General features: G+C 35.6%; 4 protein-coding genes and 1 long non-coding RNA gene across 5 annotated transcripts; 4 read left to right on the top strand and 1 right to left on the bottom strand.

The window, feature by feature from the left end:
* The first annotated feature begins 527 nt into the window (after positions 1-527).
* LOC144443569 (serine/threonine/tyrosine-interacting protein B-like) lies at positions 528-1,418 on the top strand. Its single transcript, XM_078133102.1, has one exon. The coding sequence runs from the start codon at positions 606-608 to the stop codon at positions 1,257-1,259; it is 654 nt and encodes a 217-aa protein (XP_077989228.1). The 5' UTR covers positions 528-605; the 3' UTR covers positions 1,260-1,418.
* A 1,383-nt stretch (positions 1,419-2,801) lies between these two features.
* On the top strand, positions 2,802-13,040 carry LOC144443158 (uncharacterized). The gene is made up of 4 exons (XM_078132525.1): positions 2,802-2,813; positions 4,904-4,960; positions 11,595-11,831; positions 12,927-13,040. The coding sequence occupies exons 1-4, from the start codon at positions 2,802-2,804 to the stop codon at positions 13,038-13,040; spliced, it is 420 nt and encodes a 139-aa protein (XP_077988651.1).
* Positions 5,761-9,136, bottom strand: LOC144443683 (anaphase-promoting complex subunit 11). The gene is made up of 3 exons (XM_078133224.1): positions 8,969-9,136; positions 7,294-7,412; positions 5,761-6,784 (listed from the first exon to the last, which is right to left on the bottom strand). Exons 1-3 carry the CDS (start codon positions 8,989-8,991, stop codon positions 6,669-6,671), a joined length of 258 nt encoding a protein of 85 aa, XP_077989350.1. The 5' UTR covers positions 8,992-9,136; the 3' UTR covers positions 5,761-6,668.
* A 6,468-nt stretch (positions 13,041-19,508) lies between the features above and the next one.
* LOC144443332 (uncharacterized) lies at positions 19,509-20,518 on the top strand. Its single transcript, XR_013481683.1, has 3 exons — positions 19,509-19,540; positions 20,099-20,156; positions 20,448-20,518. It is a non-coding gene; the product is annotated as an uncharacterized LOC144443332 (long non-coding RNA).
* A 2,149-nt stretch (positions 20,519-22,667) lies between these two features.
* On the top strand, positions 22,668-25,118 carry LOC144443885 (uncharacterized). The gene is made up of 3 exons (XM_078133476.1): positions 22,668-22,794; positions 23,538-23,869; positions 24,460-25,118. The coding sequence occupies exons 1-3, from the start codon at positions 22,695-22,697 to the stop codon at positions 24,775-24,777; spliced, it is 750 nt and encodes a 249-aa protein (XP_077989602.1). The 5' UTR covers positions 22,668-22,694; the 3' UTR covers positions 24,778-25,118.
* The last annotated feature ends 111 nt before the right edge of the window (positions 25,119-25,229 follow it).

Raw genomic sequence — 25,229 nt, 5'->3', positions numbered from 1 at the left:
ATCTAATGAAGCCTGGAAGGGGATGGACACTACTGTACTATCTGGGTCTCGAAATCGCGTCAACACGGTGATCGAATATGTCTGACATAGTTCCATACTTACAATTCAGATTCACGAGCTACTTCAATGAGGGGGATTGGTCTAAATGATCGTGATTTAACCAATGTTTTACGTTGCCTTCATCCAAATCTTGCTGACATTGTGATTCTATTTAGGGTTTTAAACGTGCCGCAACATGGCGCGAAATAAGCATGCGTGATTGGATAATTAAACCTTTACGTCATTCTAGACCCGCTAACCATGTTATAAAGTTCGCCCTGCTTTGAGTGTGCTCATTTATAAAATTGAAATGAAGGTAAACGTTGACATGAATAGCGCTATGAGAATAAAGAACATTTTATAAGAAAACATCTGGTATCAATCATATATACCTCACGATAATTACAGTTGCATTTTAACGGAGTAAATAAAAACTCGAAAATGTCATGAACTTAAGGGGTCTGTATATGGCGACGAAATAGTAAATGCGAAGAAGTGGTCTGTGTCTCCGCTGTGCCATGCGGTACAAGGTATATTGCGGTTTTGAACGGTAAACAAATGTTATCATGTCATTGTCATCCGAGTTTCGCTTGTTAATGGGTGAACTTCGTTTTCCCATATTGCCTATGGAATACGAGGATAGCCCGGAATGGGCGTACACAATGAGACGTGAGATGCAAGAAATTATACCAGGTCTATACCTGGGACCGTATGCTGCCGCAATGAAAAGCAAGAAACAATCACTGAAGGAACATAGTATCACTCACATTGTGTGTGTAAGACAGAACATTGAGGCAAATTTCATCAAACCAAACTTTCCTGAAGACTTTAAATATTTGGTCCTTGACGTTGCAGACAGACCTACTGAGAACATCATAAGGCACTTTGTTGTTGCCAAGGAATTCATTGATGATTGTCTGAACAAGGGAGGTAGAGTACTTGTGCACGGAAATGCGGGAATTTCAAGAAGTGCCAGTCTTGTTATTGCCTATGTTATTGAAACATTTGGTCTTTCTTACAAAGATGCATTCAGATTTGTTCAACAAAGACGTTTCTGTATAAATCCAAATGAAGGGTTTGCTCACCAGTTAACAGAATATGAAGCCATCTACCAAGCTAGACTGATGACTGGATTTCTTCAGGAGGAAGAAATGGTTGTCCCTAACAACTTCACTGGAGGGGTGAAAAGAGGACTGGATGATGAGGAAATGACAGACTAGTCTCTGAAAGAGTTGGTCAAACAATACACATTCTCAAATCTTTTACAACCATCTTTTCAAGTCACTATCAACTATACCATAAAATACGTTATATCCATCTTTGTAGTCAGAATACATGTACTTGTAGTGTATGCATCACCAAACTGTCAAATTATGAAATTTACACCATTTGAGATTTAGATGAAAATCTTTTTGATGCTTTCAAAGTTTGATTTTGAACTTCATTTAAGTAGAATGTGTAAACATAACAATTTTGTCTGATTAAATTATGTATATTTCATAACTAGTGATGTGCTTGGTATTTATTTTAAATTGTGTGAAAGAACGAGTATTTTTGTTGACTTTGTCAATATATCCTCACACTTAACACATATATAAACATATTTGATCAATTTGTCTTTATTAGTGTCATGATCTTTTACCCAGAACAGAGTTCTCCCAACCCCTAAAGGAACACGGGTTGATTTGATATTCATAAGTCATGCTCTCTATCTCGCACACAAAATAGGGTTATCTCAATTGATATTCCAAAATAATCTTTTGTCATAAAAAAACCCATCTTATTTGATAACAAAATTCTGGTAGTTCCTGTATCCTATGATTATTATACGGTTCAGGAACTACCAGAATTGTGTAGGTATCTCATAGTCATTAGCACAACTGAACTGATATTAAGGTTCAGTAGTGCTATAGGCATCAAGCAGTGTCTGTCTGTCTCTTTGTCTTTGTCTGTGTCTGGTGCGTGTGTGTGTGTGTGTGTGTGGACAACTTAGACTCAAAAACTGCCAGACGAATTGCCTTGGTATTTGGTTGGGACATTCCTTTTGGTTATTAGTTGGGAAATTGTTCAAAGCAAAATGATCGCCTCACAGGTATTTGATTTGGATAAAAAAAAATTCATTTTTGGTCAAAAACTTAAACTCAAAAACTATTGGGCAGATTAGTCTGACAGTTGGTGGGAACATTGTTAGGGGTGTGTAGATTGAGATTTGTTCATGACATGATTCCATCAGTACTATGCAAATTAGGGCTAAAAATGTGTCTTTTTGGTCAAAAATCCGTAATTCCAAACTTACTGAGCAGATTTGGGTGAAATTTAATAAGGATGCATTTCGTGGTGTATAGACGAAGAAATATTAAGCATATAATGATTTCATCAGTGATATGCAAATTAGGTTTAAAATGTGAATTTTGGTCAAAAACCTCAAAAAGTACAGGTCAATCAGTGAAATTTAGTGAGATGTTTGTATAAGTGTTATTCTGCAGATTTTGTTCAAACATTTTGACACAATTGGCCCTAGCAACCATGACCACACCCATAGCAACAGGCAAATGATGTTTCTGCAATTTTTTGTTCAAAACATTTTTGACACAACTGGCCCTAGCAACCATGGCCACGCCCTCATTAACAGTGAAGAGATAATGCATATTATGGGTTGTGAAAACCTTACAATATTGTCGATGTCAATGGGATTGTCTATTACACAGGTTCAGATGTTGGAAGGTGGCAATCACTCGGAACAAAACAAATGACAAAAAACGATGGAAAGAGAGGTAAATAAAGGCATCTAGCCGCTTTCACCAGATCAGATTTTAATCAGATTGGGTAGACAAGTGAATAAAAGAATTAAAATATGTTTGTGCCCAGCAACAAGACCAGGCCCATAGCAACATCCAAATGATGGTTTATATTGCAAAGATGAAAACTAGGAAGGGTAGGAGAGTGAATAAAGATTCCGAAAATGCCTACAAATATGCCTAGCAACAAGACCACACCCATAGCAACAGTGCAATATTGTTGTGCTATATCATTGGCGCTATTTTTCAAAACATTTTGACACAACTGGCCCTAGCAACCATGGCCATGCCCTTAGCAACAGCAAAGTGATAATACATATTACAAGGATAGCAACAGAGACAGGTAGGTAAGTGAATAAAGAATCAAACAACACCCATAGCAACAGCCAAATACAGTTGTGCTACAACGCCATTGGCTCTATTTTGTTAAAAACAACGACACAAACCAGAGCTAATATTTCTTGTGACACTGTAAAATATCCTCTTGGACAGCGCCGTAAAAGAGGTTGTTGTTTACGATGATGTAATCGGACTGATTTGTATATTTGATGGCAATATTCCTAAGGATGTCAAGATGAAGAATTGTCCAGAATTTACTGACCGATTGATATGCAAATTAGATATAGTTTAAAAACATATGATTTAAAGAACAAAGTTGGTTTTGTCAATAAATATGTTTATTCTAACTTCTTAGTGTCATATATGATGTTGGTACAGGTGAATACAGGAGGAAAATGGAAGATACTAAGCCCTGTATGTGGTATACTCAATACAATGGAAACTCTATAAATATAAATTTTGGCTAAAAGATCAGCCTTTGTGGACACTCTTCTCATCCTAGGCCCTTTCCACAGAACGGAGGGATAAGGATGTTGCCAGTGATTATTTTACCATCTAAGTAGATATTTTACTCCGAGATATGAGACTTGTAACATTGGAAACTGTTGGAATCACTTCACATTCAATAGCCAGTTACAATATCTACATATCTTTATATTTTCAAACATGTTGGCATCTACCCTTGCGAAAAATACAGTAACAATGAGTTACAGGGTTGTACAGTTCCAGAGATTTGAGTGGATTAATGTGCAGATGTTCTGACTGGCATACACCAATGGCATGATACAGGTACATCATTTGTACCATAATGAATTGCTGATCAAATATTCACAAGTAATTTTAAGAGAAGAATCTAGAATTACACATCTTTCCAAAACATTACAAAAAGTTGACATAAACATGGGATATAGATTAGATGCCTTTATTGACATCTTTGTTATAATTTTAAACAAACATCCTGTGTATCTAAGAGCAATAGTTCTTCTTAAACTGGCCATATGGATAAGGATTTGGTATTTATTTTGGATTTTTAGCACAATTGAACTGATAAGGTTCAGTAGTGCTATAGACATGGTGTGCATGGTGTCTCTCTCTCTCTCTCTCTCTCTCTCTCTCTCTCTCTCTCTCTCTCTCTCTCTCTCTCTCTCTCTCTCTCTCTCTCTCTCTCTCTCTCTCTCTCTCTCTCTCTCTCTCTCTCTCTCTCTCTCTCTCTCTCTCTCTCTCTCTCTCTCTCTCTCTCTCTCTCTCTCTCTCTCTCTCTCTCTCTCTCTCTCTCTCTCTCTCTCTCTCTCTCTCTCTCATTTTTGTCACAAAATTTCAGAAAAGAAGAAGGCAGAATACTGACGTACGGCAGCGAGTGTTCGATGGTTAGTATTTTAGGGAACGAGCAGAATTTAATGAGAGGGGGACTGAGGAGAAAATAATTTCTCAGCCTTCATTGGCGCTCAAAAATTTCATAACACTATGCAACCCTTATATTTCAAAATATTCTGACGTCAGATTACAATGAATACAAGAGTTTCTTTTGGCTTGAAGGGTAACCGACTAATCACTGAATGATATGACAAATAACGCAGCTATCGAGAATTTAGGTCTCGTACACCCTATAAAAATCTATAACGAATATATGTGCAAAAGCAATGAGTACTTTCCTGGTAAATAAATTAAATCCTGACGTTTCGATTGAATATTCTTTAACAAAGAATATATGTGCTTGTTGACTGAAGACACGAATTCGGTTATGCTTTTCGGAGGGTGGTTATGAGTGGTTTGCATACATAGCTGTAAGTATATTACGATTAATTTCTCTCTCTCTCTCTCTCTCTCTCTCTCTCTCTCTCTCTCTCTCTCTCTCTCTCTCTCTCTCTCTCTCTCTCTCTCTCTCTCTCTCTCTCTCTCTCTCTCTCTCTGTGTGTGTGGATTGTGTTAGTATTTGGTGGGGACATTACTTTTGGTGTCTAGTTGGGAAATTGTTCAAGGCAAAATGATCGCATCACAGGTATGTGATTTGGGTAAAAAAACTTAAACTCAAAAACTACATCATCATATGGCTGTTTCTATGGGAATATTTGCATGCATCTTTTGAATGCTTATTCACAATATGCAATATATGTATATTGCAAAGATAACAGGGATTAATAGACAAATGAATAAACATTCAAAAAATGTATGCAAATACACCGGGCAACATGACCACACCCATAGCAACAGCCAAATGATTGTGTATATTGCAAAGATAACAACGGGACTGGACAGGCAACTGGATAATCACTCAGTAAATGAACACCTATACCTAGTATGAATCAGCAGGTGGATAAACAATTTAAAAAAACTGTACAGTTGTGCTACAACGCCACTGGTGCTATATTTTTAGCATTTTGCAATGTACTCAGTGAGTTAGAAAACAGATGTCACTTGGTCAATGTTGTTTCACATTTATTTTTATATGTATATCTATATGCATGCAAATACACTTAGCAACATGACCATGCCCATAGAAACAGCCATATGATGTTGTATATAACAAAGATAACATCAGGGATTCATAGACAAGTCAACAAACATTCAAAAATTGTACACAGATACATGTATGTCTAGCAACATGACCATGCTCATAGCAATGACCAAATGATGGCGTATATTGCAAAGATAACAACAGGGTCAGATAGGCAACTGATAATCATTCAGCAAAAGAACACCTATACCTAGCATGGATCATCATGTGAATAAATATTTTTAAAAACTGTACAGTTGTGCTACAATGCCATTGGCACCAGTTTTCAAGCCATTATAAACTTGTTTTATAACTAGCAAATCCTCATCCATGTGGCCAGTTTAATGTAATATGTGTTCAAAACTACATATATATATAGTCAATGCTTTCAAACACTTCAGTGCTGCTCATAGAACACACATTGGATATAATCAATTTAAACTTGTAGCTATGCTTCCAGTAGAATTGAGAGTTGACCAATTAAAACTTAAACATATGCTCAACATCATAAATCGTTGTGCTCCTGAGTACTTAAATTGCAATATAGAAATGGTCCATAATCGGTACAGTTATAGAACAAGAGCGAGTGAACTGTCATGTGTAGTTCCAAGAGTTAGTGGTATGGGTAAGAGTTCATTCGCCTACACAGGCATTGGTCTTTGGAATAGTCTCCCATTCTCAGTGAAACAATCTCATACAAAAAATAGTTTTAAAAACCATGTCAAATCTTTTCTATGGAACTAGAGTTTAAAGAACATAATATTTTTGTAAAACCTTAGTCCTTCCTCTTTTTAATTGTGAGTCTAATATTTCATCACTCTAATTGGTCTCTGTCATGTTTCATGTAATACATTTTTCTGTACCATTGTTGCCACAATGTTTCAAATATCCCTACAAGGACCACATTGGAATTGTGTTTTCAAAATACTAAGTTGATACAGCTGATAGCCAATACACTTGGCTTGAAACCTGCATTGACTGACTGACTGTCTGACTCTTCATTCTTTAAATTTCCATTCTTGTCGACACATAGGACATTGTTGATGAACCTGTTGTGAGTTTAGCCATTTCAGTATACAGTGCATGTGAAATACATGTGAACATTGGCCCCACACTGGAAAACAAAACAAAAGTATATCAGGTATGCATTTGTGTAGTCTATGTGTCATGCCACCCTATCAGATACCAATTTGATTTGAGAATGCTGATAGGACTGAACAACACGACATAAGGCCTATCATTATTTCATAACTTTGTAACAAAGACACAGAACTCTTTTGTTTACATATCTATACATTATCATAGTTTGGTAAGAAAGCCTGATAAAAATGTCCTACATACTTTAAAATATAACAGATTTTACCTCTTTATCATTCACATGAAAAAAAAAATTAGCAAATTAATGAAACAATATCATAGCTCAGCAGAGAACAGAAGGGACTTGCTTGGTAATAATGAAAACAAGTCATAGTCATAACTGTCTGATTTGATATATAGTCTTGCCTTGTATAAATTAATACATGTAACACTTACTGAGTCATTGGCTATATTTTGACTCTATTTCTTGTCCTGGATAAGAAAAAACTAGTGAAAACAAAAGGCAATGAGATTTCTGAGTTTTACCTAGAGGGCAGTCATCGCCAGGTATTTTACAATCAGGACAGCATCCATCAAATGCCATTCTACAGATCCCACAATTGTCATCATTGGCAACCCATCTCCAAGTTGCTACTCCAGTCCAACTGAGAAATGAAAAAACATTTATATCACAAGACCAAAAAAAACGAGCATCTTTCACCATGATTTGGGTTGGTAGAACTTCATAATCTTCAAGACCCTATGAGCTACAAAACCTGCACTCATTGAAAATCTTTCAGATCTTCTCAAGTATGTCCAAATTCTCTTTAGTCACTCAAATCACAAATCCTAACTTTGATGTGCCAATATGTATATTGTGTAAATGGAGACTTCAAATCGTAAATCTAAAGAAATGGCAAAATATGTATCACTCACTAGGCTGTGAAATACTAGTACCCCACCTTTCACCGCTGGGGGCTCTGCCACGAAACCACCCCAAACAAGACTCTGACGAAACCATGTTCCAACTACCCAGTGACAGAAGTCACACAATACATTTCTTCCAAGCATAAAGAATGGGTTTATGAGGACTGTTTGTTGTAATTAATATATATCAGTTGCTTGAGAAGTGATAATCTGTAGTGGAGGTACCCAAATCATTAGGCCTGCAATATTTTGTGAAGTACTCCCCATGATGCACGGCTACAGACACTACTTCCTGCATGGGCAAGTTGAAATCTTGTTTTCCCAGACTCCCATTTGGGATGGTCTCACAGGCAGAGCCCCCAGTGGCGAGAGGCTGGGTAACCAAGACTAGTGAAGTACATGTAAATATGACAGGTACATAGTTAGTATAGAGCTGGTGTGCATATTCTTTGGATACTTACTTCCCAATTAATATTTCTGAGAGATTGATAATGTCTAGAGTGACCACTAGACTGAAAGTTCAGTTGCTATAGGCACTTTCCTTATTCCTTTCCAGAAAACAATCAGTTTATTAGGGGACGGGATGATAAAGACCCCCACCCCATCCCCACCCCTCGCACAATGTAGTTTACAATCTAGGATGACTATTGACCATGTACTGAAAGTATACTTTACACCTGATATGACCACTATGAATGAATTGTCACAGTGAAATCACTTCAGCGATATACTGGTTGCATAATCAAAACTAGATTGCATGGTCTCAAACCCAGTGTGTTCACTTTACCATGGATCTATTGTATGCATGATCTCAAACCCACTGTAATGTTCATTTTAACATGATGTATCTCATATTTGATCCATGACTTTACTCACCCTGCTTTGCAAGTAATCCGATAAAGACAGTGGCACGGCAGGACCAAGTCACATTGAAAAGATAATACCAAAGATTTGAAATGATTAGCAAAGAAACAATGAATGATATAAATTATAAATTTTCATAACACTACACTGGACCTCTACTCATGCTACTATCACTACAGATTGTTAAAATTTCCATGACCTTTCAGGACACTACATTGTACCTCTACTGTTGAACTGTGTGTGTGTGTGTGTGTGTGTGTGTGTGTGTGTGTGTGTGTGTGTGTGTGTGTGTGTGTGTGTGTGTGTGTTGAACTCTGGGGCTTAAAAAAAGGGGAACCCCACAAATTATTCCTGCTAATTTTCACCAAATCCACGTATATATTCCATTTTATAAATTGTAACCATTTTGAAATAAGATCTTGTACTTGACCTACTTTTTATGGTAACCTTCATTGTCAATACAGCCCTGACATCTGCTTGGATAAGTTATAATTATAACCTGGATAACTGTTTGTCTGATGTAGAAAATTCAGCCACACAATTACAACTTCGAAATCAGCGCCTGACTTTTACCCCCAATCTACGACGGTGTTATGAATCCTCTCCCATCGTCCTATATACCTTCAAACCAGTTAATCGTCGTCGCTAGCGCTGCTGCCTAGCATGCTGGGTAAATTGAACCTTACCGTTCTGTGGTAATTAATATGGCTGCGCCCATGTGCATGGACACCGGCTATTCCAATGATGTATCTACATTGCGGCTGTTTAAAAAGATGTTTTAGTCTTATTTAAAAGTCTGTAGAAGTAATATTTTACGATGAGTGTGAGATGTGGGATATTTCCTGTAGTCCCTATGGTATAATTTCTTGACTGACTGCTTCTTTTCTGGTGTTATTGTGATTTTTCGAATATGACACTGAAGTTAAGCTCAATATGAGACTGGCCACATATTGTCCTTCAATGTGAATCTGATTCTAAATTTAAATCTCGTGCGCCCGTGCTCAGGTGGTAGTGCTCGGAGAGAACATCGAGATGGCTCACCGATTTCCCAAAGCAAATTACCCAATCAACGTCAAATACGAAAGTCGTTCCGATAATGTATTCCGAGAACTTGACGGTTACGGTCGTTTCAGTGCAGTCGACGTATCAATTCCAGAAGAATGTGAAAGTTCTCAGTCACAGAGTTATACTTATAATTTTCAAAGGAACCCTCGTAGTTTGGACACTTTGGGGATAAACTTTTCGGCTGCCGATCCAAGTATACCACTTCTTTCACCGAATGGTGAGTGGTAAAGTATAGAGAAACCATGCCAGAAGTTGGAATTGCATGTTGGTTTATTTATGCGAAATTAGAATTATAGAAATTAGAATGCTCTGCTGCAAATACAGACAGACAGACAGACTCATTAAATGTGTGTGTGCATGGACTTCAACATTGTATTTGTTGATGTAAACAGTCCTCCGTCAGTTGGTTTCAGGATTGTATTGTATTCACTTTATTTCTATATGTATGTTATTTTTGTATTCTTTACCATGCTTGCTATGCCATGTTGTTATAATTGATTGATTGATTGATTGATTGATTGATTGATTGATCGATCGATCTATTGTAATATTGATTGAACTGACTTCTGTTGTATGAAGGATTGTATGACTAAATTTGTATGACTTTGCAATGTACAGTATCCAAGAACAGCAGTGATACCCCTAAAGAATAACAAAACACCATAGATCATAGTGTTTCACCAATCAGTCATTTTCTTACAGAAGCAGAACTTGTTGACCTGAATATAGCGGATTGTTATACACTAAAGCTGAAAAAATCATCAATCAGTGAACGCAGCAAGTGGGTATACAGCAACAAAGCTCCAGAACATGTAAGTCAGTTAAAATGTAGTTTGCATTTTGGCAAAAATGTTTAGCTGAGTTCTATACATATACATCACCAAAATTTAAAAACATATTTTTGCTAAAGGCTGTTTCTACGTAGGTAAAAACATCCTGTTGTGTTTTACAAGGATTCCTAATCATACACTTTACAGGGTATGGAAATCTATACAACCTTTATAAGGTTTTCTAGCCTATGTCCTGACGGACTGTATTACGTACTACAATCCCAGTCTAGTCAATCTGCGATCTCCTTGCTCAAGGAGTTAAATGTGGTTCAACCCCCATGGTGAGTGAAGCGCAAATGGTGCTTGTCTAGTACTAATCCACAGGCTGTCATCATTGCTCATTAATATTCATTGGTACAGCTGATTCAGTTTTGACTATGATGTGCAAATATCCAAACAGGACTCCACCTCCAGTCTTATTTAAATTAAAATCACATGGGGATGCCACATCGTCATCATGTTTATATGAATGCCAAAGGGGGGAGCACAGATATCTGTGCTCAAGCAATGGGATTGACTAGACTTGGATTGCAGTATGTACAGGTAATGATGTAATATGGTCTGTCAGGCCCTAGACTAAAGGTTTTCCTATTGTCTTACAACTTAGAGACACTTTTTTTTCATGATTATAAATTTTCATTTCAGCTAAATTATTTCTGTGAACACTATCCTGAAATGATGTTTGATTCATCATTAGAACTTCTCAAGGATGAGTGGTTGCATACATAGCTGTAAGTATATTACGATTAATTTCTCTCTCTCTCTCTCTCTCTCTCTCTCTCTCTCTCTCTCTCTCTCTCTCTCTCTCTCTCTCTCTCTCTCTCTCTCTCTCTCTCTCTCTCTCTCTCTCTCTCTCTCTCTCTCTCTCTCTCTCTCTCTCTCTCTCTCTCTCTCTCTCTCTCTCTCTCTCTCTCTCTCTCTCTCTCTCTCTCTCTCTCTCTCTCTCTCTCTCTCTCTCTCTCTCTCTCTCTCTCTCTCTCTCTCTCTCTCTCTCTCTCTCTCTCTCTCTCTCTCTCTCTCTCTCTCTCTCTCTCTCTCCTGTAACAAGTTGATCATTTTTTGTCAAATTGTTAAAGTATTTAGTTTTGAAGAATAATATCAATTCTATAGTTTTTAGTGTTGTATATTATATCATCAGAATTGTTGGTTTGGTTTCTTTAGGCTCAAAGAGGATTGAAGTTCCAGAAGGGAACCCTGAGACCTCTCAGAGGAAGAGGATCTAGAGGTGGCAAATCTAGACTTTCAATAACAGGTATTGGTAGGCGAGCTCTGCCAATACAAACTGTAGATTATCGCAAGAAACTGGCTTCTCTATTTGGTGACCTTGTCTGTGACATTCCTGAAGACTTGTTACTAACTAACCTGCATGAAGAATTACAAACTTCAACTTTAAAAAAGGTAAGAGTTTCTTGAGGTTTCAAACAAAGTTTTAGAGACTGAATCAGTGAAATCACAATGATTTCTCATTAGCTAATGTAAACTTACATAGGCATTGGTCAAATATAAACACAGATCAGTTGAACCATAGAGAATGTACACTTTGTAGGTGCTAATAATGTGCATATTGACATGGACACAGACACACATATTTGATGTGATCAATCTTCAATACATGTGTACCTCCTAAGAAAGACACAAATGAAGAAAACACTATGCATATGTATATGTATATGTATATGTATATGTATATGTATATGTATTATGTATATGTATATGTATATGTATATGTATTATGTATATGTATATGTATTATGTATTATGTATATGTATTGTATATGTATATGTATATGTATATGTATTATGTATATGTATATGTATATGTATATGTATATGTATATGTATATGTAATAGAGTAGTAAAAAATATATAATGCTGCTAGGACTATAGTACAAAGAAATGCATAAGGAACTAATAAACCAGTCCGTATATATAGCTGTTAAATCCGACGTTTCGAACATGTTCGGGTTTTCACCTGGCATTTCTCTGTCTCGCCAATTTTTCCTTTGAAAAAGAATATTTATTCGAAACGTCGGATTTAACAGCTATATATACGGACTGGTTTATTAGTTCCTTATGCATTTCTTTATATGTATATGTATATGTATATGTATATGTATATGTATATGTATATGTATATGTATATGTATATGTATATGTAATGTATATATTGACTTGTGCTAATGAAGATGAACAAGATCTGTCTGTATTACAACAGTGACCTGATTCAGCCAATTTAAACCTTTTGGATATTATGTTGAGTTGAGGTTTGGATTTGATCTTAACATGATATTTTACAAAGAGTTTTGACTAAGGTTTGGGTAACCAGTAACAGAGTGGAAAAAATGTGGTCAAATTTGACAACCGTTAATAAAAACACTTATATAACCATGTCATATTTCTATATTTCAATTAAAAATGAAATTATGAGAATCTACATTATCCCCAAATAAAATCATTTTTGTTGATGTCATTTATAATTGTTGCTATCTTTAGATCTATGATGCAAGCTACTGTGGTGGCTGCTTAAGTTATATGAACCTTGAAGGTGATACAGGAGTATTGATTTATCCATCAGGTCAAACTATGGATCAGCTGAATATCCTTTGATGTATGCATCTATCAAAAGTCTGCCTTCACACTAGGGCTCAGAGACCAGTAACTCCTATCTATAATTGCTAGATTGACATCTGGAAGGGAGAATGTTGGGTCTGTTCACTTGTTTTAAATGCAGACAGTTGCCAGATAGACATCTGGAAGGGAGAATGTTGGGTCTGTTCATTTGTTTTAAATACAGACAATTGCCAGATTGACATCTGGAAGGGAGAATGTTGGGTCTGTTGACTGTTTTAAATGCAGACAGTATAATAATAGTACACATTTATTAACCACCTTCCTCAGTAGATGTCATGATTATAGGCACTGTAGTACTTACCCCTGGCACAGACTTATATTGACACAGCAGCCCTATGTGTTAAACTTCAAACCATTGCAGCCTCTGTAAGCAAATCAGATTGAACCAGTCATATAGCAACCTCTATCCTACCAGGTCCCCACTTATACAGCTGGGTTGACTGAATCATAGCCAGGGTTCAAATCTTACTCAAGGACTGGAGAAAATCGAACTTGCAACATGTAGATTGAAAGTCAGCTGCTCTAACCATTTGACCATAATGACCTCACAGTTTGAGGTATGTTTTTATTATTGCAAGAGGTAACTCAGAAATTAAAAGAATGCTTACTTTTTTCAGGAATAACACTGTCAGTATTTTCATTTAAAAATGGTAAGTCAACAGGGACTCCTGTTTTGACCATTTGCTGAATACACATAATATAATTACCTGAAGAGCTTTATTTTTGGGATGTGTCAAAATATTGTAAAGAAAATCTTTAGGATAATTTAAGTAAAAAGAAGCAAAGAGGAAAAAAGGAAGAAAATGCTAGGATGTTCAGCAAGTCTGTATACACTCTGTCAGAGTGCAGGGGTGTGGCCAGTGTTTGGATCATCTTTCAGTACTTCATTTCAATACAATGTTTTCAGACAGCTTTACTGAGTTCAAATTACACATAAACTATTTCTACTCTGAAATTTTGAATAGAATGAAATTGAATTTGAAGATTTTCCTTTAGATACTGTAGTATCTTTAATACAAGATTCCTTAACATAGAAGCAGATTTCCGTCAGCTGACTATGAAGGACTATAGCAAACATCTTATACCAAATGTGACAAACCATGAAAAGTTTCAAATTAAAAGTAGAATATATCAAATAGAAAGTTACCAATATCCAGAAACATGTAAGTACTAATGGTTGATTAACACGACTGCTGCATACATGTATTTCTGTCATTTGTATGTGTTTGCAATATGTATCCTTAAATGTACATGTATCAGTGATTACTTCCATCAGTGCATACATACTGTTAGTATTTGCACCACACTGCATTACTGAAAAATATTGCATACCTCAAAAAAAAGATTCAAAAGTAACTTAGTTGTGTATCAAAGAGCATTACTATATTATTATAGTTGCATATCTGTATGTAAATAAACACATGAGCATTCCATGTACACAAAATCATGTGGATGCAGTTACATTTTTAGTCTCCCAAAGGGGAATTGTTACAATGGGCTCTGTCTGTGAATGTGTGCTTGTGTCCATCTGTCACTTTGTTTCGCTGTGTATGTAAATTCTAAGACATGTACCATCCTATTTTTTTCAAACCTGGCAGAAAGGTGTCATAATTATGGTACATGTGCATGTCACTTTTTTTATGTATGCAAATTTGACCAAATGGCAGTCATATTTGTAGTTAAAATCAATATTTACTGCATAACTCAACACTGTGATACATAAAACTCCATTGAAGTGTCTACCCCCATATTATCAGATGCAAACTCATTTTGTAGTATTTATATTTTGCCAATTTCTTTTATATCATGTTTACAAGTAATATAGAAAAAATAACTATACACAAGCATTATTTTTTATGCTCATATCACTTTTGATGAGTGACAGCCATATTTGCTGTAAAAAATCAATATATTACTGCATAACTCAAAAATGTTCATACATAGATTAGATACTCGTAAGTGTCTACTCAATATAACAACATGCAATGCTGGCATGCAATGCTGGAAGCTCTCTTGTAAGACAGTGACCTTTGACTTTGATCTTCAGGTTCAAGTATCAAAATCCAGCCATTTCCTGCATTATCACAGACATTTGTAGTCTAAGACTTTTATTTGCACCAATTTCTTTTAAATCATGTCTCCATTCAGTCATATAGAAGTAAAGTATTTGAGGGGATGGTGTGTTCTATGAAGCCTTGTTATGAATGCAGTTTTGGATAAACAGTCATATGTAATGATTACAGATCCCCATGGTGTGCAGTGTAAGTGTGGGTGATCAGGTATATTTGCAATAGTGCTTTCTATGTTTTCTGCTGCACTTTCACTCACTTTGCACATGAAAGTATGGCCACAGAGAAGAGTGAGTACTCTTGCAAATACTCTAAATCACCACACCAATGAAACACCAGCAGTCATGCATCATGATGTGGTTTTGATGTATACTGTTACATGTTTACCATGTATAGTTGGATCTGCATACATAAAATAAGAACTGCATACATTTCCAGCGAGTTATGTGTAATATGTATTTCTGTTGGAACCGTAGATGTATTTGTGTTTCAGGTTTCGTGGGCGTGAGAACACCATACCACTGTTGTCTGTTGGAATACAGTCATAGCAAAAATGATGATACTAAGTTTGACATTGATATCAAGGACGTTGTCAAGTTCAACAACCCAACATCACTTTGCCTAAAGTAAGACATCTCTATTCTGTTTGATTTTATAAGGCAATATGAAGTCTCAATAGTTTATGTTTGTAACATCACCTTTAATGTAAGGAAGGGCAAGAGGAATCTTTGGCATCTTTGTTTAGATTGCTCTTTCTACAATGTGATATGTTGTGGGATATTCTAAATTTTGTGATTGTTTCAAATAATGTGAACACTAAAAACAACTAAGTCTCCTTTTAGTTCAGATTTTGTGTAGTTTGACCATTTTTTGCATGGTTTTATGCTGTTATTTGTTGCCACATTAGCAACCAATGGGATTCTGTCAGTGAATTGACATAACATACAAATACTGCTGTCACTCAGGTTATCAACCAATGGGATTTTGTCAGTGAATTGACATAATATACAAATACTGCTGTCACTCAGGTTATCAACCAATGGGATTCTGTCAGTGAATTGACATAACATACAAATACTGCTGTCACTCAGGTTATTGACCAATGGGATTCTGTCAGTGAATTGACATAACATACAAATACTGCTGTCACTCAGGTTATCGACCAATGGGATTCTGTCAGTGAATTGACATAACATACAAATACTGCTGTCACTCAGGTTATCGACCTAATACAACATGAAGAAATAAATAATATGTATGAGATCATTATTAAAAGATAAAAATAATATGTATATTATTAAAAGATAAAAATAATATGTATGATATTATTAAAAGATAAAAATAACATGTATGATATCATTATTAAAAGATTAAAATATTATATGAAAAGTATTATCATTAAAAGTTTTTGAAAAATGAATCATTAAAAATGTGTTTTATTAATGTTGTGTGAAAGGACAAGACTAACTTGATAATTATTTTGTTGAATAATTTATATGCATCTTTTTTAGTCCATACATTCCTGGAGAATGCATTGTTGCCATGGAAACTGGTGCTATTAACTTATGGACAGCTAATCAAAAGTGAGTGTTGTGTTACTTGCCGTTATTTTAATGGTTGATGAGAAATGTATTTATTGACAGTAACATATTTATTGGATGGACAATAAAAAACAGATATGACTGAAGTGTAAATGGTCAGTCTGGTAATTTGTAATCACACAATTGTAAACTCCGCCAACAAGTTCAAAGGTTGGAACTTTGGATATACTAATTTTCTTTGATGCACAACCAAGTTACTTTTTTCATGGCTACATATGTTTCTGCAATAGGTCTGTTGCTTTCCTCAGGGCAAACTGACAATGATTACTGTTCACCACTAGATGATAGACATTTGTGAAAATTCACAATCATTTTGATACAATGTAAAATTACTCAACCTTTCAGAAATTTGTGAAAATTTATAGTATTGCCATGAATTGAACAATTTGTTTACAGCCTCCTTTCCAGAAATGACATCATTTTATTTTAAATCAATATTGTCCCAGAAAACTTATAATCTCCTATTCCTTTCCACAGTATACAGGAGGTGTTCAGAACAGACAAGGGTATGTTTTTTGTACATGATGATACATGGAGACATTGTCACTTTGCTGGTCATCCTAGATTACTGGTTGTAGCTGACAGAAGTGGCCTTCAAATGGTGGATTGTAGGGTAAGAAGTCTTGCTTCTTTGACAAGAAGAAAAGCTTCAGAACTATTTACAATAATTAGATATTATTCCCCAACATTTTTCTTCACTCAGTTGAGGAAAATACAATGTAGAAGTGACATAAGGGGCCTTGTCATATACATGTTGATGATGAGTAGTGACAAAACACTTACACATTTATCACAAGTATTCTCTAGCTGAATAAAAACAATATATTGAGGTATATTTATACTTGCTTAATTTAATGAAAAAGTTAGTACATTTTTAGGGATTGTCTTGACTCGTATTTAAATAGATAGTTTATTTGCAATAAAGGCCACAGGCCCAAAGAGCTTATACAACACAAAATATACAGTTCAGAAAAGATAGTGGAAGTACTGTATGAAAAACTTAGGTTCTCATTTTGAAAGAATGAACCATGCCAGCTCATTTAACTTTGTGGCATTTTGTGAGCTTACCAGTGATATAGATTTATCATATGAAGGGTTTTCATGAAACCATCTTGGGAGGAATTTCCTTCTCAGTTCATCATAATGAGGACAGAATGTTAGGAAATGATACTCGTTTTCTATAAAAAAAAAAAAAATAGACAAATTGTCTAAGCTACAGAAGTTACAATAACATAAGTTTTCTGGAATGTTTTGAGAGTAACTAAGAAATCTAAACATTGCAATTCTAAATTTACATGGATAGACACAACCTAAATATTTCTCAGGTTGCAAAATTGACTTGAAAGATGAATAAGTTTGCAGTTTTGGGGAGGACGTTATTTCATCATACCAAGTTTGCATCGCAGTCTTTCATTCTTGGGTTAATAGTATTAAAAGTCAATGATTGAGCCAACCCCTGATTGAACCACACATGTCCAAAACCAACAAATTCTTCACATAGTAAACCCAATTCACTGTTTTTATCTCCCTATTTTTGTCTAACCTTTTTAACATTAAGTAACATTTGTGTGGATATCTATTTGAGTCCATTTCAAGAATTCTTAACCAATATGTAATACATCTCTTGAAATAAAATACATATAGTGAATAATGACTAAATTCACCAATGGAAGCTTAATCGCTAAAATTTCCACCAACACCATATGAAGAAATTTATAAAACTTGAAGTGGATTTTTTCTGTCTGTTGAGAATACTCTAAACCCAAGATCTCACTGCCATACAGAAGAATTGGAGCAACTGTGGTATCAAAAAGCTTAAAAACATCCACATTTGGGAGTCCTCTAAGCTTACGAATCAGCTCTTGGAGTTGAAATATATGTGTACAGAATACCAGCTAATTTGATGACAACTGTATGTGTCTTAAATATTCATGTACTTCTCTTTATTTTTTTCAGATTAACCCCATTTCAGGTGAAAAAATTCTATTTTCAATGCCATCAGAGTATACCAACACTAAAGAACAAGTCATGGCAACCAAACAACACCCTAGCAACCATTTCCATCACTTCATAGCAACACAACATACTTTGTTGTTGGTTGATGAACGGTTTCCACAGAAACCTGTAAGTTGTCTCTTTTTCTTGTAACTATAGGTCTGGAGGAATTGACATACTACCATTTGAAATTATACTTTTGTCTTTTTTATGTGTTTTGAATGGGGAATGATGTCTTCCATATACAGTTGTAGTAGAAAGTACACCAGCACAGTCATAGTCGCAGATATAACTAGTTTTGGGTAAACCCATTAGTTATGTTGGTCTAAGACAAAATAACTGATGGGTTTACTCAAAAGTGCCCTGTTGACAACATTCAATGGGCAGGAACCTGTACTATATCTCTGTTGTTAACTCAGATTTTCCCTCAAGTTCTAGCCATCCCATGCAGTGTTCAATCTCTGTTGTTAACTCATAGATTTTCCCTCAAGTTCTAGCCATCCCATGCAGTGTTCAATCTCTGTTGTTAACTCATAGACTTTCCCTCAAGTTCTAGCCATCCCCACACAGTGTTCTATCTCTGTAGTTGGACTGATATCATTTATTCAACAAACTCAAATTTTAGATTACTGGATGTCAGTAAGGATGTAAAATATAACCAAATCTTTTAATTTTTAGGTGCTTACATGGCATCATCAATTACTTTCATCCCCAGTATGTATGGATATCGTCAACTATGACACACATGGAGAGAATGTTGTATTACTAACAACACAACGCACCAGAGAAACCCATTGTATACAGTATTCAAGTAAGTTTTGTGGTGTGAATTTGATACTTTATTATCTGGCAAAGAGGAATTATGCATGTCAGGAACATACAGTTTCCAAATAATGGACATTCTCCTCTCTCCTTTCCTTGGATGCAAGCAGAAAACTATAGAGTAGTTGTTATTTTCATGTTTAAGGTCACCAGGTGACAAGTAGAGAGATACATGTTCAAGGTGAAATTTGCATATGTTGCAAAAATAATGGCCATTTTGGCAGCCCATTTCAAGTCTTATCATGGGTGTTATATAGGAAAATATGTCACAGCTTGTTAACCAATTAAATCATACAGATCATAGTCAACATATTATAACATGAAGAGTAATGACACTGGTATAAAATAGATTTTGAAGTAAACTTGTGACAAAATTATGCCAATCCGACCATTTTAGGTTTTGCCTTTTCATCAAACCCACCATTACTACTTGCTGGTAACATGCCCTACATCGATATGTGTACCAATAATGTGTGACAAGATGTCAACAAGATTATCTCTGGTCAGTATTGTTTTGACAAATTTTTGTGTATATTTGTGTTTTTAGGTCACAGTGGAGTAGCACCCCAGGCTATAGGAACTCCTTGGAGAGTAGCTCCACCAGAGTATGTACTTTTACCATCTTACACTTGATTTCATTCCACACACACACACACACACACAGACACACAGACACACACACACACACACACACACACACACACACACACACACACGCACACGCACACACACACACACACACACAGTGAAATGAACATGGTTAACATCCTGTTACTAGTCAGACATTTATAGAGCAACAACAATTTCAGAATGCCTTGTGAATAGAACTGGCTTGAAATAAGAAATTCAAGGGTATATAAAGTATTTGTAATGACTTGTATATCATTTTGCCCTAGTTCGTGGTGTCCATCAGTTGATGAAGATTGTCACCACTTGGAGCATAGTATCAACAGTAGACTTAATAAACCACTTCTAGGAATTAGTGCTGTCAGACACACGATAGAGCAACCTGGATTTACTGTATTTCAGGTACCTCTTAGTACTTTAATTTTACCTTTTCAGAGTTTTTCTAACCACAGATTTTCCCACTAACAGTTCTCAATGGATATTTTGTTCACTGCTGTATTTCATATCTCTAATTATCACAACCCAGTTGTACTTGCATGTCAAACAACATCATGGTAAAAAGTTCCCCTAAACAAATAGATGATAAACTGGGGTGCATTCTATAGACAAAACGTTTTTTCATTGTCTGGCCGTGCCTGGCCCTCTAGTGGACAGTATTGTGCATGTTGCACGTGAAACACATAAGATATAGCAGCACATTCAAATAGAAAATCATTGCATTTTGAGTAGATTTGGCATTTATCACTAAGAACTTGATTCACATAATTAAATCACACCATTGCAGGACTGTCAGGACACAAGAATGTCTATTTTTTTTTATTTTTTTTTTTTTTAAAGGCCTGTTGTTTACCCATGTACTATTCTTACTTTGACAGAGTGACCTTTGACCTGTGATCTGACCTCGGGTCATTTTGCACTTGTAAATGTATGTCAATAATTGATTGTACCATTATGTCGATAATTGTTTGTATTTCTAAATACCATGGTCAATAGTAAATAGCCAAATTCATGAGCTATTTTGCAAAGATGAATCAAAACTAATGTGTACTTCCTATGTAATCCTAAAAAAAAGTGACCACTATCTTGGCTTTTTGGCAGGTTACCTCACTATTCCAGATTCCTTCACCCTAGGTTGCCCATGAAAAACTATTATAATTAACCATTCATGAACAAAACGTTTTCAAAAGTCCATGAGCATTTTGTCTACTGGATGTGCCCCAGTGCCCAAAATAACTGCCTGATGAACAGTGTTAGGGTGACAAGTTGTCACAATCGAAGCCCAGGTTTTATATGTAAATAAAAATTGTTAATGCCAATCTTCATGTCTATCACTTTCACTTCTGTACAAACAAGTTACTGTATCACTTATAGCAAACTGTATCTATACAACCATGCTACTGTATTACCTAGCAAAGCTATATCTATACAACCATGCTACTGTATTACCTAGCAAGCTGTATCTATACAACCAAGCTACTGTATCACCAATAGCAAAGCTGTATCTATACAACCAAGCTACTGTATCACCAATAGCAAAGCTGTATCTATACAACCAAGCTACTGTATCACTTATAGCAAAGCTGTATCTATACAACCCAGCTACTGTATCACTTATAGCAAAGCTGTATCTATACAACCATGCTACTGTATTACCTAGCAAGCTGTATCTATACAACCAAGCTACTGTATCACCAATAGCAAAGCTGTATCTGTACAACCAAGCTACTGTATCACCAATAATAAAGCTGTATCTATACAACCAAGCTACTGTATCACCAATAGCAAAGCTGTATCTATACAACCAAGCTACTGTATCACTTATAGCAAAGCTGTATCTGTACAACCATGCTACTGTATTACCTAGCAAGCTGTATCTATACAACCAAGCTACTGTATCACTTATTGCAAAGCTGTATCTATACAACCATGCTACTGTATTACCTAGCAAGCTGTATCTATACAACCATGCTACTGTATCACTTATAGCAAAGCTGTATCTATACAACCATGCTACTGTATTACCTAGCAAGCTGTATCTATACAACCAAGCTACTGTATCACTTATTGCAAAGCTGTATCTATACAACCATGCTACTGTATTACCTAGCAAGCTGTATCTATACAACCATGCTACTGTATCACTTATAGCAAAGCTGTATCTATACAACCAAGTTACTGTATCACTAAGTTATAGCAAGCTGTAACTATACAACCAAGCTACTGTATCACTTATAGCAAAGCTGTATCTATACAACCAAGTTACTGTATCACTTATAGCAAGCTCTATCTGTACAACCATACTACTGTATCACTTATAGCAAGCTGTATCTGTACAACCAATCTTACTTCTCAAATCTTCTTTTCTTCAGTTGAATTCTGTTGGCGATATATTCTACCAAAGCTACACATCATCACAGGAAAATGATGAGAAACTGAGAGACAGAACTGCATGTCCTGGTCCAGGATTTGAACCCAAGACTTTAGGGAAAGTCAACAAAAAAAGGTGTAAAAAGTGGATGAAATCTATGGTCAGTATTTACAAAGACAAACCACAATCTGTTCTTCATCCAGCTTTGGCAACAGTACGTACAATTGATACCACCAGCTCTTTCCAAGGTACGTTCAAAATACTACAGAAATCAAGCTATAGACAAACTTGCATGTAATAGATTACACAGTGGTTGGTAGTGGTACATTGGTGATGTAGATATAATCACCCTGTAATCAAGATAGTGTAAACATTGATTGAGGTTGAATAAAACTTCCTATCAAAGCTGCTACCCAACTGTGAATGTAATGACATCACCGATAGTTTATACCAACATGTTGCATTGAGTTGTAGATTATGTCTATCTTTAGGTTACCTACAGCTTGATTTCCTTTCGATGCACAGTGTCATATTATCCACCTCATTCACTTCATCTTACTGTATCATATGGCCAATAGAGTGTAATATTTGTTGTAAAATTCTATTATTTGTACAACAGCTAAAGAACTACATATACATTTCAAGATATTATTAAATATGTCCTTGCTTTTGGTCTCATAAGATTTCAGAGGGTTTGCACGGTCCACGGACCAACATCTTGCATAGTGTTGATTGTCTTTAAAATGTTTTGTGACATATTATGGGAGCCCTTGTTAATTACTTCTTGTCCTTGAATAAAATATATTTTGATTGTCAATACGCCTGGAAAATGATCAAAGTCAATACAAATACCCCTGGAAAGCCCTGGAATTTCTTTTTTACTCTAAGTGTATGAACCCTGATTTCATATTGTTCTTGACCTTTGATGTAAATGTCAACTTGTTTTTGATTTTTTTTGTTTCATTTCTATTTACATCCCATTTTAATACAGCCATGGTCAAGCCAAGAACAGCTGATGGCAGATGTAAGCTGTGCAGTAAATCTGCATGTGATCGGAGAGAAGATAGTGAGCCAAGTGATGCTGCTAGTGTGTGTACCAGATGTGGAATTTCACTGCAGGAGGGTAAAAATTTGGTCACTTCATTTGAAGATAGGGGAGTGCTGACAGGGTCAGACATGTGCATCAGGGATGTTGTTGTAAAGGACAAGTTTACAAGTCAAGTGACAGAGCTGATTGATCCCACATCATCAACAGATAGAATGAGTCAATTGATGTGGAAAGCATGGCAATATGGATATAACGAAGAAGACAATGAATTCCTGGTAAGTCAACTATTTATTTTTGATATACTGTACTTTTACTCTACATCATTGTCTTCTGAAGTTTTGCTATATACAAATATGAATACGAAATACTTTATTGATCCCAAAGGGAAATATCAGGGTCAGCTATGTCAAGGTCAGTTAGCTATTCAAGGTCAGTCGGTTAGCAATGTCAAGGTCAGTTAACAATGTCAAGGTCTCCCCTCTACTGTCTATGGTTTAATGTCAGTCAGATAGCTAAGTATGTATGTCAAGGTCTGTTGGTTATGTCAAGGTAAGCTCTATTAAGGTCAGTTCACACAGTTTACTAGTCATGCGAAAATGTTTACAAATGAGGCTTGCAAAAAACAAAACAAATTTGTATCAGCTATAATAACATATTCTGTCATTTTTTTATTATTATTATTGTTATTTTATTAAAAGACAATAGCAGCCTCAGAGACAAGTACCAGTCTGTCTGTCTTACACCCATACTTCATAATTGTATTCCCACTTTTATACTAAATGTCTGATGTTTTCATTTTACAGATTCCATACTCCATAATTTTATTCCCCTTTTAATACTAAATGTCTAATGTTTCGTTTTACAGATTTCAGAAATTTTTTCAGGAAATGAAATTGAGGAATCGCCATTAAAGCATACAAGAAAGAGAAGTGTATCACCATCACCTTCTACAGTCAGGAGAAGGACAGAATCTTGGGCAAATTCTATAAATGTGCAATCAACACCTAGTGGGTTTTCAACCCCCATCAGTTCCTCTATGCCAATGGACAATTCACATGATTATGAAACAGCTGCTAGCACTCAATACTCTACTACAACATCAGGGGGAAAAGGAGTAACATCAGGTGAAAAAAAAAGAGTAACTCGTCAGAAGAAAAAGAGAAAATCAATCATGGGATTTTGAACAAATAGGATATAGCAGTCTTATAAACTATAGTGGGAACTGTTATAAAATTATGTTTATCAGTCATTCTAGGAAGCCTGTGACTCTACATCTGTTAGTAGAAATTCCAATCACCTACAGAGCTGAAATAGAGATTTAAGCTGCCTCAGTTTTCTGGCCAGTATCAGCATTTTTATTTTCTGTTGTCAGTTTGCCAAATTAAAGTTCATAGTCACAAAGGAGTGAATCATCATAATTTTACTTTTGAGGAACAGATATCTTTTTATTCAATTCAATTGAGAGAATTTTGAAACAATTTTTGTCAGTGACATCACCAAGAAGCTGCCTTGGGAATAATAAACCAGACAAATCAAGTAATAACGTGAAAGCATTGAAATGATGGTATACGTCAGTCAAAGTGTTGTATTTTGCTCATGTATTTGTGTCTTATGTTTGGTCCAACACTAAAAAAG

The sequence above is a fragment of the Glandiceps talaboti genome, chromosome 12 (genome assembly GCF_964340395.1).
Source record: "Glandiceps talaboti chromosome 12, keGlaTala1.1, whole genome shotgun sequence".
NCBI classification, from domain to species: domain Eukaryota; kingdom Metazoa; phylum Hemichordata; class Enteropneusta; family Spengelidae; genus Glandiceps; species Glandiceps talaboti.
The sequence above is the reverse complement of the archived record's forward strand: the minus strand, read 5'-3'. Positions and strand labels throughout refer to the sequence as shown.

Excerpts from the sequence above, each read along its gene's own strand:
- LOC144443569 (XM_078133102.1), top strand. The coding sequence starts at position 606 with ATGTCATTGTCATCCGAGTTTCGCTTGTTAATGGGTGAACTTCGTTTT.
- LOC144443158 (XM_078132525.1), top strand. Across the intron at positions 4,961-11,594 it reads AGTGGTTTGCATACATAGCT|GCTCAAAGAGGATTGAAGTT; the intron begins GTAAGTATATTA and ends TGGTTTCTTTAG. Across the intron at positions 11,832-12,926 it reads AAACTTCAACTTTAAAAAAG|ATCTATGATGCAAGCTACTG; the intron begins GTAAGAGTTTCT and ends TGCTATCTTTAG.
- LOC144443683 (XM_078133224.1), bottom strand. The coding sequence starts at position 8,991 with ATGAAGGTTACCATAAAAAGTAG. Across the intron at positions 7,413-8,968 it reads AAGGTTACCATAAAAAGTAG|TTGGACTGGAGTAGCAACTT; the intron begins GTCAAGTACAAG and ends TTCATTTCTCAG. Across the intron at positions 6,785-7,293 it reads TGGCGATGACTGCCCTCTAG|TGTGGGGCCAATGTTCACAT; the intron begins GTAAAACTCAGA and ends TTTGTTTTCCAG.
- LOC144443885 (XM_078133476.1), top strand. The coding sequence starts at position 22,695 with ATGAAATCTATGGTCAGTATTTACAAAGACAAACCACAATCTGTTCTT. Across the intron at positions 22,795-23,537 it reads TACCACCAGCTCTTTCCAAG|CCATGGTCAAGCCAAGAACA; the intron begins GTACGTTCAAAA and ends ATTTTAATACAG. Across the intron at positions 23,870-24,459 it reads AAGAAGACAATGAATTCCTG|ATTTCAGAAATTTTTTCAGG; the intron begins GTAAGTCAACTA and ends TTCGTTTTACAG.